Here is a 17,881-nt window from a genome sequence, read left to right on the forward strand (position 1 = left end):
GTAAAGGTGTTGATCGCCTAATGGTAAAAGATTATAAAACACCACCTTGTCTCATGAACTCCTCACACCAACACAGGCTAAATCTCTCTTCTCATACCTGAAGAAATCTAATCAATCACCAAGATGGCTACTGCAACACAAACCGTCACTATGACAGCGAATAACTCGAAGCCAGAAGAGCTCAAAGAACGTGCGGATCAAGCCGCTGTTCCATACCGAGGTCCCCGTCTTCCCGCTGTTCCGGACGATCTTGTCGTTCCAGGAATCTTTGACATTGAATGCGACGAGCGTCTCTGGGTCCCAGAAGCACCAGACGTTTGGTTCCGACCTCTTCTCCTCTCCGTCTCGGGCGGCTACTTTGTCAACATTCTTCGAGTCCGACGATCTGGTATCCTCTCACGCCATCGCCACGCTGGTTGCGTGCACGCAACAGTTCTCAAGGGCCGCTGGCATTATCTCGAACATCCATGGTGGGCGACAGAGGGCGGTTATGCATTCGAACCTCCTGGAGATATTCATACTCTCGAGGTTCCTCAGGATGTGAAGGAGATGGCGACCATGTTTCATGTCACAGGGGCTTATATCTATGTTGATCCTGATGGCAATCCTGTTGGCGTGGAAGATGTTTTCAGCAAGTTGGATAAGGCACGAAAGCACTATGAAGCTGTTGGACTTGGAGCAAGCTTCGCAGATCAGTTTGTGAGATAAACGAAGAGTTAAGCAAAAGGAAAATAATTTTAAATATGAACTGTTCTGTTCGGTGATCTTATCTGAGCCAAGGGTTTGATCTGTCATGGGCCGCAAGATCAGCTTGCTGCGTAGTCTAAATCGATATCGCGTTGCCGGAATAAGGCTCCTCTTTCTTCGTGACTTTCTTTATCGAGCGCGCGCATTAGAAAAGTTGAATGTGTTCGTGTGTCAAGTGTTCAACTTTTCAGGGGTTATAGAATCGACATGCAATAGCTTGTGATTGTTCTTCTCCTTGATTACCAAGCCAATTCTTTATCTTGCTTTCCCAGTAGGTCTATGCATCGAGCGTCTTGTCCAACTGCAAATGCACGGTATATTGAAGGACCTCCTTCAGCGTTCGAACAATGATGGTGAAGATGGATATGCCGAAGGCGATATTGAAGGAGATGATGATATGCTGGCTATTAATGCTAACCACCTATATCATTGGTGCTTGATGCACAGGACCCGTAGGGGGGTACACAGACGGGATGATACTGATAGCATGGTACATATTAGCATTATAAACAAATCGATCGGATCGTAGGGCCGGGTGACGATTAATGTCTATATGCGCCTGAATAATCCTTGACAGCCTCCTTATAACCTTGGTCCTTATACGTCGCATTGACTCCTGAAGACTTACAATTTGAGATGCCCCTATCATATTGTCGGCACATATAGGACAAAGCTCTCAGGAGTGCGTGGGTTTCGATATCAGATTGCCCACTTTCCGATCAATAAAGAGTCCAAGTGTAGAAAGCAGGCACGGATTACGAGGCTAGTTACGATGACGAATTTCCTTTGACGACAATACTGCAGACAGTGGTCTCCGGTGAACGGCACCGAAGTGTAGATATCTATCAGGGGGTAAGGCGTCTAGGTATCGAGTGATATCAACAGAAGCAATGATATTACCTTCTAATGGGTATGAGATCCAAAGTTCACAAATTAGATACCCTATGCATACCCCGGATAACATGAAAGACTCATCAGAGATACAACAGAAAACAAACAAATGAACGATGCCGAAATTAGAAGTCCCCGACCACTGATAGGTGACAAAGGTGCTGTGGATGTGGATGTGGATGTGGATATGGCCTGACAGCCTCCATTCCTACCTATGAGAGGTCGGTAAGCACGTGGTAAGCAATTAAGTTACTGCTGCCTTATGCAAGATGGGAAGAAGCAAGTCAGCCATTTAACTCAATCAACCACTATAATTCAATAGCTCGTTCACGGACATTTTTGCATTCCTATGTTGTTTCTCGAACCATTGGGGAATATTAGCAACACGTTGATTTTATTTCCCTGTATCAGACTACACAATCACCAAGAAAATAACTGGACAGAGGAGAGAGATGCGCTCTTTTAACTCGGACGGCGTCATCCGAGTGGCCCCGGTCGAAACACGGTCTGTTTCATCAAGGACCAGCATCTGACCTATCAAGACAATTTACAGGCGCCTCGATCCCAGCATCCAGGGTCTAGGCTCACTTTGTTTCATGCTCCGACACTCCACGAATCAGCAAGCCAAGTTGGAGGTTGTGTATTTAGTGACGGTGAGTTACACTCAAAGACACAATATCTGTCGCTGTCCGTCTTTGTGCTTCAGTTTCAAGTTGTGATGGTTTTCGTCATGGCGCTAATATCATCTATCTTTGGAAGATTGGGCACGACATGTTTCGTGGGCGGAGACTGTAGAACATATTTGAAACTCGCTCGCGCGCATCCATTGTCAGCAAAAGCCCTAGCCTCATTTCTTGTGCATGAAGGCGACCAGAATTCTATATTCTATGCACACGAGACTTTAGCGGCGGCTCTGCCCTTGTCTTTTCGTCACGATCAGCGTGGCATGTGGAGCTCTCTTCCCCTCTGGAACTCTGTAACGACGCCGCGCGATCAGATCGCCCATCCCATCATCCCTTCCATCTGCTCTGATTCTGGGGATCGCTTCGTGTTTACCTCTTCTGTTGTTCATGGTGGAGTTTTACCCAACTCTCGGGCCATCGAGCATTAACAATTGCTCCCTGTAGCATAGTTTCGGTCAACTTTTCAGGTCCTTCCCATTAGCGAGTCAGTAGTTCATCCAACCATCCGGCGTCTATTGATTCGTGAGCCTTCCCATAACATCCACCACAACGTGATTATTAGCCTACAGGGGCCACCTGTGACGCTTTAGAGCTGGCCAAGACCCCCCAAACCTGAACCAGGCTAATGAAGCACCACATCACCGTCTAGAAGGTACCTGCAGGTCTTGCAGATACCTTACTGGCGCTGCTGATAGGTAATACAAATGCGCACTAAAATGTTCTAGCTCAAAGTACCCGCTGTCTTGGTGGTACCTTCGCCGCAACCACCGCCAGTCCCCTGCTCTTTCTCCATTCCCCTGCACCCGAGCTGCCAAACCATCCCATTCCCCCTCAGGCCTGGCCTGGCCTCTTGGGCTAATAATTTGTATTCCACCTCACCATTGTCCGCCCATCGTCACTCTTTCTCCTCCAAACCTCACTTCACCACCAAAAGCTCAGCTTCAGCTTTGCTGGATCTGGACCCCTCTATACTCTTCTTCATTTCTTTATGAAGTGCTTCGCGTTGATCGCAGTTTTTACTTGTTTGGCTTCGCGTTACTAATAATACAGACTGAGTAGAGCTTCCACTGGCTCTACGTCCCATCCTCCGCCACTTCGCACATACTCCAATCACCATCGGGTGAGCGACCATCGATCGACTCAGCTGGGTCTGGGTATCCCACCTCGATTCGGTGTCTCAGGCGCCGCCATTTGACGACGAACAATAAACTTGAATATCACCACTTGCAAACCCTTGGCCGCGCATTCACCATGGCCATGCTGGCTTCAAAATCGTCGTTTCCCGCCGGCTTGGGTGCTTCGTCTCTCACTCCTGTTCCTTCTCAGCCCACAATGGCCCCGCCTAGAAGAGCTCCAACGATGCCCTCTTCAGGTGCTTACGGCAGCCCGACAGAATCCGAATTCAACGAAAGCGATCCCGCCGAATCCGTCAAGAACTGGGACGAAGATCAGGTCTGCGAATACCTGCGATCTGTAAAATGCGGCGAGTATGAAAAGATCTTCCGAAAAAATCACATCAACGGCGAGAACCTCCTAGAAATGGATAAAGATGTGCTTAAAGAAATGGGTGTTGAGAAAGTCGGCGATCGTGTCCGCCTTTTCCTTAGCATCAAGAAGCTGAGAACCAGGGCATACGCCAACGAGAAGAAGCGGAATCGGGTAGGCTATACTAGCAATTGTCATATTTGCTGGGCTCACAGACTGACCGTGACTGTCTAGGATTCATTTGGCGGACTCGATATTCACATCACTGCACCCAACGACTCGTCAAGAATGCATACATCGCGAGGTGTTCCGACATCTTCTAACAAGCGGTTTTCAAGACAAATGGATTTACATGGTGCTTTGGATAATGGCATGACTTCCTCAAGACCCAACTCCCCTCTCCCTGGTACCGATCTGCGGAATCTAAGGGCCCGAGGGAAGACATATGTCACAAGTCCTGTAAATGCTCAAGGCCAAAGGATTGTGATTACCAACCCGGATCTTCCGGCAAACCGTCTGGTAACGACCCATACCAGGAATAACTCCAGTATGGACGGTTCACTGATGGCTGCCTTACCACAGGGTCAAGAAGTTATCCGCGTCATATCGACTGGCGGCGTTACGAAGGTTGTCAAGATTTCCGCGTGTAATACTTGCGAGGAAGTGATGCGGGTGACTCTTCGAAAGTTCGCTCTGCGTGAGGACCACGAAAGGAACTACTGCTTCTGGGTCTTGGCTGGTATCGATCCTGATCCAGGCCAATGCCGACGACTGGGCGATACGGAACTTTGGCGCATTATCAAGGACCAACGACGGCCGGAACGAAATCGACTGATATTGCGGAGAGTTCCAGCAGGTGAACCAGGGGAGGCGGAATTGCAGCGGGCTGCTGCCATTGCCATGGAAGAAGAGCAACAGAAGCACGCCCGAGCTCTGGAAACAGTGGACAAGCGAAGTCAACTGAAGGTTCAGAAAATGCTTGGGGAGAAATGGAACGACCAGCTCCAGTCCCCGTTGTCGCCGATATCTTACCAGGATCGCGAAAGAAACTTACACAATGCAGCCAAGGATCTGGAGCGTCCACCATCAGAGATCGAATCGCGACCGGCTCGACGTGTCGGAGCCCTTCGACAGTTTGGAGGTCTTCGACCTCCCAGCGAGTTGATTGCTTCTGATCTTACATCGTACTTCCCTGACCATACCAGAGAGGACATCGACCGCACGGCCCGACTTTCCATGCGACGGTCAACTCGCTTGAGCAAGGTCAACAGCCGGCTCAGCGTTGCTAGCAGCCTCAGCTTTGCCTCCAGTATCCAGGATGCACCCCCCATCCCAACCATTGCTGATTCTTGGCTTAATGCTAATTCTCAGCTTGCCAAGGTGAAGTCTCGGGATTCACACATTCGGGTTCCTCAGAATGCCTACAACCGGGATTCAGTAACATCATCAGTGCTTGATACCCTTCAAGAGGAGTCTTCTCTCGAGCCCAACCGCAAGTCTTATGTCTCTTTTACTGAGAGTGGCTCTGACTCGGCTGCTCTGAGTGTCACTGACCCTGAGGGCAACACCACAGCCACAAGCTACTATGATGGTGATAACTCAACAGGCTCTGGATCATTCCAGGAGCTTCGCCAAGCACTGACCAACGATGGCGACGACGTAGACGAGGAACTACAAAGCTTCCTGGCTGGAGAGTCCTGGGGCGACGACAAATGGATGAAGGGCGCGCTGATCGGTCAAGGTTCATTCGGCTGTGTGTACCTAGCTCTCCATGCTGTTACTGGTGAGCTTCTCGCTGTGAAGCAGGTCGAGACACCTGCTCCTGGAGCCAACAGCCAGGGCGATACACGCAAGAAGGGCATGATCGAAGCACTCAAGCGAGAAATAAGCCTTCTTCGCGATCTTCGACATCCCAATATTGTGCAATATCTTGGTTGCAGTTCATCAGCTGATTATCTTAACATTTTCCTCGAGTATGTGCCTGGTGGATCAGTTCAGACGATACTCAACTCGTACGGCGCGCTCCCAGAGCCGCTGGTTCGCAGTTTTGTTCGACAGATTCTGACTGGCCTTTCATACCTACACAACCGAGATATCATCCATCGCGACATCAAGGGAGCCAACATCCTGGTGGACAACAAGGGAACCATCAAGATTTCTGATTTCGGTATTTCAAAGAAGCTGGAGGCCTCCAACATTCTAAATGGCGCCAACAACAACAAGCACCGCCCGTCACTGCAAGGATCCGTTTTCTGGATGGCTCCTGAAGTTGTAAAGCAAACATCGTATACTCGCAAAGCAGATATCTGGTCGCTTGGATGTTTGGTGGTGGAGATGATGACTGGTAGTCACCCTTTCCCCGACTGCAGTCAGCTCCAGGCTATCTTCAAGATTGGGGGCGGAAAGGCGGCTCCTACAATCCCTGAACACGCGAGCGAGGCAGCCAAAGAGTTCCTTGCGCAAACCTTTGAAATTGACCACAACCTACGACCTAGCGCGGACCAGCTGATACTCAGCCCCTTCCTGATCCCAATCACCTAATTGTAATACGACCGGGTTTATCAGGCTCCATTGGGGTTTCAAGGCTGAACGAATTACGATGTGCTCAACGTTGCTATTGATGGGATACGGAAATTGCAAGGCTGTTGAAGGGATTTGGATTTGGAGGATACACCCAAGTTATGAGTGGGGGCGGGGAGTGGTAATCTCAGACAAGCGGGGGATGGCCCGAAAGAAGCAGAATGTGTGTGACTTACAAAGGAGACTATGCCTATGCGGCGTATGCGTGATGAATGATTTGCGATACCACGTTCGCTCTGATTTAATTTACCTTAACTAGAGGATTGCATCAGGATTGGAATGAATGGTGGCATTTTCTCTTTAGATATGGGATAAGGAGTTTGGTAGATGAGAAGATGAACGAACCTAAGTAATATGAGTCAAAAGAGACAAAGAATTCCAAGAGACAGCCCAAGGATTGTGACAAAGACAAAAGAACAGGAATTGTACCAAAGTTCCATTTTTCACGGATGTGATTTCATTTGCTCGCTCGGATTCTTTGAGTGAATTCGAAATGCATATGTTTTCTTGATAGCAGTTGGTGCGAGGCGGAGGCTTGAAGCGCCTTGCTGCCTATTCACAACCCACAACGGTCACTCGAAAGTCCCATTTGCCTTGATGCGTCAGGCCGCCCAGGGGCGATTCAGTTGTTAACCATTCATCATACAAGAAAGTCAAGAACGGCACAAGTTCACGCCGACATCTTCTAAGCTCACGCTGATATTCTGAGTCTACGCCGAATAGTCACTTTTATTATTGGTATGTTGAAGGCTGCTAGATGATGGACTATGCATGCTCAGTCGCGACTAACACTCGCTTAGAGGCTATATAAGCCAACCAACGAACGACCAGAGCAACCATGAGCTCTCAGGGCGATAGCCAACCTTCACAGGACAGCACCATGACGCTCATGCAGGAAAACCTCTCAGAGGTTCTCTACTTTGCATACGGATCAAACCTTTCAACTAAGCAGATGCGTAGACGCTGCCCATACTCTACACCCGTTGGCCTCGCATATCTCAAGGGCTGGAAATGGATCATCAATGAACGCGGCTATGCCAATGTCGTACAGCTCCCTATCGACTCAGACGACGATGAAACGCCTGAGGCTGAAGACAACCGCCAGCTGGGCACAAAGGGCAAAGGGAAGCAGAAGCAGAGGCCCGAGGAGGGTGTATATGGGCTACTGTACCTTGTTCCGGCAAATGACGAGGAGAGTCTTGATAGATACGAAGGCGTTCCATTGGCATATCAGAAGTTTCAGGTGGATGTCAAGTGGGCGAATGCAAACAAGGAAGAGGACGAGACGTTGAGAGCGTTGGTGTATGTTGATGAGATGAGGGTGGAGGAGGATGTGCCACGAGAGGAGTATATTGAGCGTATGGAGGATGGAATCGAGGATGCAGTTGAGAATTGGGGGATGGATGAGGACTATGCTGATCGAGTTATGAGGAGATTCTGGACTGAGAAGGACTGATAATGAGGCGACATTGAACTAGGCTCATTCTCTGAGAATGTTCGTTGGCTGATGTGTTGTCCTACTTGTGTTCTTTTTGCCATCTTTTTCCTTTGTCAGAGCAAGTTTGGTTTATGCAGTTAGATATTAGGCTGGGATCAGGACAGCATTGCCGAGTTGTTTTTATGAAGAAAGAAATTAATATGCTCTTTTAGAAGTCCAAGTTGAAGTAAAGGTAGATGCAGTGATGTTACAGTGCATCAACCACTAAACATTCAGCGTCCACCATCCGGCACTGGTCTCGGTCCTCCGAGCGATCCCCGGGCAGATTGAACCTCTATATAACATGCCCTCGACTTATAAACAACTTGTATAGATTCATTCGGCCGGAATACAGCAATTATGACATCTCGCAAACTCTTATCACGACATATGATCCGTTTAGTTGGAGTCTCCGAACCCCGCATGATGACTACCTCAACGCCAACCTCAAGCTTCCCTGCATGGTTCGCCCGTGGCGGAACATCAAACGGTCTCGTCATCCACCGTAAAGATCTTGCCCCGGAATCTCAATGGCATAAAGTACTCCCTTCAGCAATGGGCTCACCCGATCCCTACGGACGCCAGCTCAATGGCATGGGCTCTGGTATCTCCTCAACCTCAAAGATCGTCATCCTTGGATCACCTTCGAGAGAAGACGTGGATGTGGATTTCACATTTGTGCAAGTTGGAATCCGCGATGGAAGCCTCGATATGGCTGGGAATTGCGGCAACATGTCGTCTTTGGTTGGTCCTGCGGCGTGGGATAGTGGGCTGCTGTCGGCTCAGGCCAAGACTGTTGAGCAGGATGAGGATGGATTGCAGTGGGCCACTGTGCGGTTCTTGAATACCAATACTAATAAGGTTATGAGTTCGAAGTTCCGAGTTGAGGGCGAGCCTCTAAAGTACACGCATCAAGGAGATTATGTCATGGACGGAGTCCCAGGAACAGGCTCCAAGGTCATCATGAGCTTCATTGATCCTGCTGGTGCGAAGACTGGCAAAGCTCTTCCAACGGGAAACCCCGTGGATATCCTCGAACTACAAGACGGAACCAAAATCATGGCATCTCTTGTTGATGTTGGAAATCCTGGTGTTTTCATCAGTACCGAAAGCTTGGGACTTGCTGATCACATGTCTCTCACACCAGCTATCGTGGAGTCAAACCCCGAACTCAAGACAAAGCTTGGGGAGATACGTCGAGCCGGTGCTAGTCTTATGGGCCTCGATCCCAACACGGAGAGTGTTCCCAAAATTGTCCTTTTATTCCCCTCGAGTGGTTCGCCAGACGTTGATATCAGATGTCTCGCTTTGTCTATGGGCCAGGCACACAAGGCTGTGCCATTGACTCTAGCGCTTTGCCTTGGGGCTGCTTCCCAGCTCAAAGGGACACTTGCGTCTGATCTTATAGGGGGCCAGTCAAAGGAGACGGTTAGTATTGGGCATCCGAGTGGCAAAGTTGATATAGGGACTGTCATTCGAGATGGGAAGATTGAGTCTGCGCAACTTTTGCGGACGGCTAGGGTACTCATGAAGGGGGATGTATACTATTAAGAATTTGATTGTATATATTGTATATATTGTTCATAAGCTTCTGTATTATTGTCACTATGAAGGAATGGTATTGTCGGGGGTTGGCCTACGTTTGCAAGGGTACAAGGCTATTTGAGCAGGCGGAAAGACACGAAATGTCGCCCAACTCAGGTAATGGGACACATGGCTCTGCAATTTATCAATTGGGACTACTCCGTAATTACATCAAAATTTACATCGACGTCGAGTGGACAGAATGATCTTGCACCTGGGTCGACGCCATCACGTGATAGACAAGGGGTTAACTAAACCATCACCAAACAACTGCCGGTTTCTCTTCAATATTCTAATTCCACAAGTCCGTTGAGTTTTTACTAGAGCTCAAAGGTCTTCGGACTCTACTAAGTCCTACTCGTTAACTTTTCTCTCTACTGATGATCATAAATTGTCTCAAAGTTGCGCAATGGCTGACCTTAAACATCCATACTTTCCAGTAGACGCCGTCATCCCAGGATATCTCCCCAACAACACTCCAGTGGCAGAACTGATAGTTACCTTCGGTGCCATCGTCTGTGCTGTGATTGGGTTTAGTCTTTGGCAAACGACACGTACTGCAAAGCCTGTGCGAACGATCGATAAATTTGCTGCTGCTTGGTTTGCGTTGTGTAAGTCAAATCCTGCACTTATACAAAAGAAGAAGATAAAAAGATTAACTGGGAGCTGATTGCAGGCGGCTTCTTGCATATTGCTTTTGAAGGTGAGGCAAAGAGAAAGCCCTCGTCACAGCTTCAGGATGCTTACTGGTCAAGGATACTATCTTGTATACCGTCATCAACTCCCTGGCATGTCGACCCTCTTCGCCCAGCTATGGAAGGAATACACTCTGTCAGACTCCCGCTACCTGACCCACGACATCTTCACCGTGAGCGTAGAGACCATCACATGTGTAAGTTAGGCATGTTTCTCTCGCTTCACTGGCTTACACAGCCTCTACAGCTCGCCTGGGGACCACTCTCATTCCTTGCTGTGGTAGGTATTCTTAGGGACTGGCACAGCCGCCACGTCGTGCAGGTCATCGTCTGTACTGCACATGTGTACGGCGTTGCGCTATACTACCTGACCAACTGGAACGAGTCGAGAGTGCATGGCGTGGCGTACAGTCGCCCGGAGACGCTGTACTTTTGGGTCTATTATGTTGGTTTCAACTTGCCTTGGGCCGTTGTACCTCTCGGTGAGTTATACTTTCTAATTAAGGTATCTAGGCTGACTTCGGGATGTAGTGTTGCTTCAAGACAGTTGGCTGCAGGTTGCCAGGGCGTTTGCAGCCTTGGAAGAGAGGAAGAGGGAGTGATGGATATAAGACGTGGAGTATAAATTGATGCTGTCACAGGTTTCAGGTGAGAGGTCATATGTGGCATATAAAAGCAGTGAAACAATACAGTATACAACAGACTGCTCTGGAAACAAGTCATGTGCTAACACTACACTACACTACACTACGGTGCTATGCGGTACAGTTGGTCGTGTAGACCGAGAAATGCATTGTGTGTTAGTTGGAGCCCCCTATACAATTCTCACGCATCCTTGAGGCAAGTAATCTTCAATTTTAAATCTATATGAGAAGCTAGTACGCCCTGTCACGGTTCGAGGTGACGGCAGTGTGGTGTATTGTTTCATAATCATCAATTCTATTCTCCTCTTACTCAAGCCTCGCCCAAACAAAGCCTTCTCTACACCGCCAGGATCTTGCCTCCCCCCTCCCCCCCCTTCACCCTTGTCTCCTACACACTATAACCAGTCTAATCCCATCTCCCGTCTCGCCTCGTTTCCAGATCCGCTCTTACCGTGCTGTCGGATCCCGAACGTTGTGAGCCGCGCCCATAGCACAAGCACATGTTGCGGGCCTCAACTCATCTTCAAGGCTTATACTGTGGCAAGCCTCGTTGAACCAGTCACTTGGCCTGATGATACTCTCGTTTTCATGCACTTGATGTAAACAGTCCTCTCCCATTCGTGATATACGACATGCCGTGAGGCTATCGACAATGGCGAACTGCTTCAGGATCCTCTTTAGAGGCGGTTGCCTATACACTATGTCTAGGAACAGTAACACGGCATCCCGATGGGCTGGAAGCTATATGCATATGCATGCACAGTATCCAGTCGGTGAAGAATATAGTCAGCCACTACGGAGCTGAGTTGTTCTCGACTCTACTGGGCATGTTTGGCATTCAGTGTTCATCAACACCAACGTGGTGATACACTTCGTCGGCGCACAAATTCGTGACATATCACATTTTCATCTTGTGATATCGTCAAGAGTAGTCATGATATTCGTCTTCACTAACTGGAAGAATCCCTGTTTCCCGTGTTAAATCCCTGCTTGGAGCTGCATTAGATTGCATATTAGCCACACATTCTTTACCGCCTCATCCCCCTTTATCAATGTCCTCCTAGCGTCGATTAGTTCCCGCCAACTCTGCTATCTCTACAAGGCCATGATCATCAGTTATAATGCGTTGCAGTGGTAAAAGGTCGAACCACTACCGTCATGTGCCGGTAAAGTGAGGCGGGGGCTGAGCTAGGTCCTAGTCGCTCAATTTATTAATGGCTACCCGTGTGCTTTGAAATATCCTGCCAATAGGAGCATAGATCTGGACACAGTATCTGAGTATCGACCTCAAATATTACTCGTCATTATATTCGCACAAGCCTGCAGTAACACAAGTGCAAGTATCAGGGGTAACGGTTCGAATATGCAGAAAGCACAATAAGGTTTCTTCTAATAGAGGCAGCTAGACACTGAATATGTAACCAGTTCGGTTCACGTCCATGGTAGTAAAGCCAAGTTCGGCAACGACAGCCTTTATTCACAAAGTACCATTCTAGTGTTAAGAAGCTTGGCGGAGTCGCTCAGAAATAAAACATCCCTGACTCAATAATGCGCCGGTGACCCAATGTGCACCGTTTGTTAATGGCAGATATCTCTTGTCATCCCAATCTCCCGTCTCAAAACCCTAGTTTAGCACACCTATTCTACCCGTTTCGCCGTAGCCGTATGCTCACTGATACATTATTGCCATCTGAAAAGACTGTGTGGCACTGTTCTCAGTGCTTGTGGGTGGTGCAAAGTGATGTGATTTCAACATTTAGTCCGCAATGTCGACGCTGCTTCGCGAGGAGGCAACCGAGGCGGGACGCGGAGGTGGCATTGGTGGGAAGACTGGGACAATGTTGGCATTGATGATTTCAATCTCGAACTTGGGGATGCTCGAGGTACTGCGGAATAAGGCAGATAAGTCATTTCCAAAAGCCGCGATCTCATACGTGTCGTCCTCGTCCAGCGTGACACGGCGTACTATGGCTCTGATAAGAGCGTTGCCGTTGTTAGGACGACTCGGCAAAGGGAGGTATGGTGCCGAAGATGAGTTGACAAACCCCGTGGGGCGCATTTTTGCCTCGTTGACTGCAATTTGCTGCAGGTAGTGAACAGTTGGCGAGACATTAACAAGCATGTTCCTCTTTCCATTGCCTGGCCAGGTAATGTTGAGACGTGCAGGATACGACTTGCCAACCATTGGCGGAATGGGAATGTTTCTACCTGGTGGTGGAGGAACCATCGAGGGACCTGGTCGAATGCCTGGAATAGGGGCAGGGACTGGTGCCGGTGCTGGTGCCTGTGCTGGCATCGGATAGCCCCATGGTTGAGGGGGAGGGGGATGACTGTGAGATGGCATTCCCGCTGGACGAGGAAGAGGTGCCCCCCAAAAAGGAGTACGACGACTAGTAGGCTCGTCACTCTCGCTACCCGAATTTGCCTCTACTCGGTCTGGCCGTGCCTTGGCTGCTTCACCAGTCCCTCGGCCACTGCGGTAGCTTCGTCGGTGAGAGCGACGGGGAGGAAGTGCAGAATCGTCAGAGTCCGAGGCAAAGGCTTCGCTGTCAGAGGAACTACAAGCAATTACATCTGGTTTCACTGAACCACCGCGCATACCAGATGAGCTCTTGGTAGCACCAGGAGGAAGATCGTAGCCGTGGCAGGTAACATACTGATCTACCAAACGAGCCGAGGCTTCGTGAAGCAGTTCGAGTGCACGCTCGGGTCGAGAGGCCTTGTCCTCAAGATATTTGGTGCGTTTCCCGCCTTCTGTCTTGAGAACGAAAGCGTGCCACTGATGGCTTAGGTCGATCCGAGTCAGGACATCGAAGTCAGCATCCGAGCTTTCGGTGGACACACGGCAGTTCTCTTTGGTCCGGTCAAGTCAGTAACGTATTCACCAATGAATCGGTCAAAGTTAAGGTCCAGACTCACGCAGAATGAGACCCTTCAAATCCATATGATGAGGTGCCATGTCTGACTGAGGTGGAAGTGCGGGATCCTGACAGGCTCGACGCAACAAGGTCATTGATGAAGAAAGGGGTTGGTAAAGGACTGCTCAATGTGCTGAACAGAGATGATGGCGTGGTAGATTTGAACTTTGTAAAGTGGAAGTGCAATACCTTTATGTAGGTATAGCAAAATGGGTGATGGTGTGCCCAGTGTCAAAAGCATCTATAATACCTCACACCCAAACAAGGCCTGCAAGGAAGGTGTTTCTAACAAGCCGATAGATGACGCCCCCATATGGAATAAGGCGGCCAGTCACATTTGTCCCATTTGGGAGGTATGTATAGCCGAGCAATATAGAAGATACTTGCCACAATAGTTCGTCGCGCAAAGACCGCAATGCTCTGATCTTCCTTCCCATTACCGAGGCCATTTCTCGCGATTCATGCTGTGTAAGTCTGGCATAGCCCAACAGCAGACAATTCGTAATCGTGATACCACGAAGCGCCTTGGTAGAACCTCATAAGACACGTCGTGGGCTATCGTGGCTATCCGCAGAGAAACCAAAATATTGTTCCAAAGAGCCAATGGTTGATACCAGAAACGGACACTATGCATTCCGACAGCCACTCGCTGAAACGCACTCAAGCTGCAGGCTGCATTTAAGGCAACCTATTTTGGCCAGTAGATACCCAAGAATCTCCCTGTATCGTTCGTGTGTGGTAAGCACCCAACGGAACTCAAATGTCTGCCTTGTTGTGTCCTTCATTTTGTCACACAACCACAAAACCAGAGCAAATACTTCCTTTCTTGGTTTCTGGGCTTTGTTCTCGTGTTTGTTTGGGGAATCATATACAAACTGGAAGAAAACAATTAGCAAACGCTCATGCAACCAAACAATCATCGTGTAGCCACAAAAAAGCTCACTAAGTTGATTCATGGCTGTCGATCCGCCTCGTGAGAATGATTGGCCCACAGCCAAGCATATTGTACCAGCCTGTCTTAACTCAACTTCTCAACAAAGCAATATATTCTGCTGAAAGTAAAAAGGGGGCTTGTCAGCCCAATTGTGTTGCCGCGGGGTTACAGATAGCGATGCCAAAGCCTTGCTTCCATGGTCAGCGGTTTTTGCTTTTGGTCGAGGTTCCTTGTTATTCGGGATATGTACTTGACAGTCGTATAATTGTTGCTATGCCGATCTCTGCCTTAACTTCGAATTGCCCCTCCCTGCTTGCTTTAATGTGTAAATATGCCAATGAGAGACAGTCTTAGGTTTGACTTCACTTGCCTCGCATTTCAAAGAATGGTTGCACTGGGAAAGATTGTCAAGGAATGAGAGAATGGATCGAAAATCCAACGGAAGCACTTCTTATTATACTCTGCAGAGTCGTAGGTATCGTACATATATCAGTTTCAGACACTGGTTTGCAGCCGTTCCAGTCGTGCAGTGACAGCATCCACCAAGGCTGTTTCTCTTGATAGAAGTCCTTGGACCTGCTGCAACTTCGCCCGGCGAACCTCTTGTGGGATCCGTAACTCGGCCGAAGGTGTAGCAGGCCCATCCGTGTCCCCTGTCGCCTTGTTCATGGCCTCCACTTCGGCTGCAAGATCAGCCTGCAGGTGCTTAATGTCTTCCAGACGTTTCCACAGCTGTTTAGCCTGTGCCGGTGCCGGTGTCGCCTTGGCTTTGCCTGATGCCAGTTCCGCGTAATCCGGAGCCGAGATGCTGGCTTCCATCGACTTCACTTCCTCAACAAAGGCACGTTCCTTGGCACTCAAGTCACGCGTGGTCGCCTTACCCACAATCTTGCGTAGGTTTTCAAGGCGCTCAGTCAGCTGGTCCTGGCGGTCCCTTGCTGCAGTAACTCGCCGATCGTACATAGCATTATCCGCCTCTCCATCGCGGTGCGACCCGTTGATTGTGTCGATCTTACCCTTTACCTCGTTCGCCTTCATGACTTGTTGCTTAAGCTCACTCTGAAGAAGCTCACATCGCCGGAATACTTCAGCCGCAGCCATTCCAAGGCGATGCGTCTCATCTGCCAAGACCTTATGCGCATCGGTAAAGATTTGCAACGTAAGCGGGCTTAGTCTTACTTCCTGGTTGACAACTGTCTTGTGACGGGATGTGCGGAGCCTCTCAAGCAGTGTAGGCAGAGCAGAGCCCTCATCAAATGTATGAGATGGGTTGAACACGGGGCGAGGCTCATAAAAGTCCAGTGGTGCCATGCTAGCTTCCCGTTCATAACTGGGGCTTTCTTGGCGAATTGGAGCAAGATCGACTTCTGGTGTGTCAAAAGTCAGGGCGATGGGCTCGTACGGGGTCGCTGAGAGGAGAAAGTATCCAACGTCAGGGTCTCGCAGAACATTGCATGCGGCTAAGGGCACCGCAATATCAGCAGTGGGCTGTGAGTAGATGCGGTCCCTTGTCGACTGAGAGTTGACAAGCAGGCCGATTCTAAAGTCAGTTCCTGCTTCGGAATCTCCATTCAACTCGCTCTCAAGGCGGAAGATCCAAGAGGTTAGAGAAATAAATGTAATCGCAGCATGATGTGTGACAAAGAAGTTGTAACGAGATGTGACATCGTTACTAAAAACTGGCCAGCTATCCTCATTCATTTCCACGGGTGTCATTGTATCAATGGCCTGGAAGGAAAGAAGAGATGGCGTATCAGCCTCAGCAAGTAGCCGACCAAGTTTGTTTTTGTTCTTGGGTGGCAGCCACTGAGCCTGGACACCCTCGAGATCAAGATATACGCGAACTTGACCGCTCGTTGACAAGAGGCAGATCACGGTCAGAGAAAGGCCTTCTTGGTCCCCGTCATCCATATCCAAATCCTCTTCTTCGCCCATCATAAGCTGCTCCGTTTCTGTCTTCTTGCCGATGACGAGCATGTCGGTAACCGATGTATCCAGCTCATCGCCTGTATCAGGATCTGACTGAAGCTCAAAAGGGCCTTGCAAGCGAGGGACGATTCCGGGTCGAGTTGGTCGCGTGTAAATTTCCGCCACAGGCTCACCAATCGGTCCCTCCATAATTGTTGGCTCTTGGGAATCTAGCTCTCCCATCCATTCTAGTTGCTGTTGGGCAAGTAACTTTTCCTGCTCTCCAACATCCGGATCATCCTCGATACTTGCAACTGTAGTGACGATCGATACCGATAGAGAAGGGATTAATGTTGGAGGAGGTGCCCATTTCTGAGGCAGCAAAGGACACAAGGCGTACACGTCTCCTTCTCGCATCGCCACCCACAACGTCATGGGGTTCCAGCCGCCAGCCCCTTTAGTAGGGAAACTGGCAGCAGCCACCTCCATTTCGAACGAATCAGGTGAGAAGGCCGTATTGGTGGCCGCTGCTGAGGCTGAAAAGTCCTGATCCAGAGTCGTACCGTCCACCAATTTCTTCAGGTCGACAGACGTAGTAGGTGTGTCGAAAGACCATCGATCGGTGGTGGACAATTCCCACACACGTACGATAGCGTCAGCAGTAGTCGTAACGATACAAGAGCCACTGACTCCTAAAGGATGCCAGAGGGCCGAGACGATAGGAGATCGAGAGGTAACGTGAGTGGTTGGACCAAGTGTGAAGATCTTTGGTTTAAGCGGACCAGCATCTTCACTGGTAAGGTGTGAAGGATCAGGGAGCACGCAGATATGGACAGTATGTGTGGTCAGAATGGCCAAAAAGTTCGAGTTCGGGGACATGACCAGCTGTCGAATGTCGTCGGCAACGGGTGTCTTGATTGTCTGTATAGTGATAAGTTAGCTACCGATGTATAAATCATGATACACGAACATACCCTTAATCCAGCAGCGCTCTCCAGGTCCTCGTCATCGAATGGCTGTGTCGAGTCCTCGCGCTTGATGCGAATGCCTTGCGATGATCCTCTCTTCGAATAACGATTCGCCCATTCATCCTTCAAATACGCAAGATCACCCCAACGGATTTCACGGCCAACAGCAACAAATACTTCAGTCCCTCGATGAGCAATGGTTCTTCGCGGACCAGGAATGGTTTTCTTCTTGGAGGAATATGTTGACTCCAAACTACGAGGCTTGGATGCCTCGGATGATGGTTCAAACAGACGATGACCGGGAGCGTTGCTGGACAGCCAAGCTGCCGAATAGCTCTTGACCTTAGGCATGATGAGAGGACAAAGT

The 17,881-nt window shown here is 49.3% G+C and overlaps 5 protein-coding genes across 5 annotated transcripts; 3 read left to right on the forward strand and 2 right to left on the reverse strand.

Annotated features, from left to right (window-relative positions):
* Window positions 1-150: 150 nt before the first annotated feature.
* On the forward strand, window positions 151-708 carry BKA55DRAFT_517235 (RmlC-like cupin domain-containing protein; the record flags this gene model as incomplete). Its single annotated transcript, XM_046188169.1, has 1 exon — window positions 151-708. The coding sequence occupies one exon, from the start codon at window positions 151-153 to the stop codon at window positions 706-708; it is 558 nt and encodes a 185-aa protein (XP_046046835.1).
* A 2,864-nt stretch (window positions 709-3,572) lies between these two features.
* On the forward strand, window positions 3,573-6,347 carry BKA55DRAFT_595785 (kinase-like domain-containing protein; the record flags this gene model as incomplete). The annotated part of the gene is made up of 2 exons (XM_046195852.1): window positions 3,573-3,980; window positions 4,041-6,347. The coding sequence occupies 2 exons, from the start codon at window positions 3,573-3,575 to the stop codon at window positions 6,345-6,347; spliced, it is 2,715 nt and encodes a 904-aa protein (XP_046046836.1).
* Window positions 6,348-7,224: 877 nt separating this feature from the next.
* Window positions 7,225-10,744, forward strand: BKA55DRAFT_517598 (PrpF protein-domain-containing protein; the record flags this gene model as incomplete). Its single annotated transcript, XM_046188199.1, has 7 exons — window positions 7,225-7,809; window positions 7,942-7,951; window positions 8,219-9,402; window positions 9,800-10,062; window positions 10,321-10,339; window positions 10,390-10,624; window positions 10,674-10,744. 7 exons carry the CDS (start codon window positions 7,225-7,227, stop codon window positions 10,742-10,744), a joined length of 2,367 nt encoding a protein of 788 aa, XP_046046837.1.
* Window positions 10,745-12,542: 1,798 nt separating this feature from the next.
* On the reverse strand, window positions 12,543-13,799 carry BKA55DRAFT_595789 (uncharacterized protein; the record flags this gene model as incomplete). The annotated part of the gene is made up of 4 exons (XM_046195853.1): window positions 12,543-13,116; window positions 13,218-13,332; window positions 13,388-13,639; window positions 13,706-13,799. 4 exons carry the CDS (start codon window positions 13,797-13,799, stop codon window positions 12,543-12,545), a joined length of 1,035 nt encoding a protein of 344 aa, XP_046046838.1.
* Window positions 13,800-15,133: 1,334 nt separating this feature from the next.
* BKA55DRAFT_517055 (uncharacterized protein) lies at window positions 15,134-17,865 on the reverse strand (the record flags this gene model as incomplete). The annotated part of the gene is made up of 3 exons (XM_046188146.1): window positions 15,134-16,853; window positions 16,947-17,467; window positions 17,521-17,865. 3 exons carry the CDS (start codon window positions 17,863-17,865, stop codon window positions 15,134-15,136), a joined length of 2,586 nt encoding a protein of 861 aa, XP_046046839.1.
* Window positions 17,866-17,881: the final 16 nt, after the last annotated feature.

The sequence above is a fragment of the Fusarium redolens genome (genome assembly GCF_020744475.1).
Source record: "Fusarium redolens strain MPI-CAGE-AT-0023 chromosome Unknown BKA55scaffold_12, whole genome shotgun sequence".
NCBI classification, from domain to species: Eukaryota; Fungi; Ascomycota; class Sordariomycetes; order Hypocreales; family Nectriaceae; genus Fusarium; species Fusarium redolens.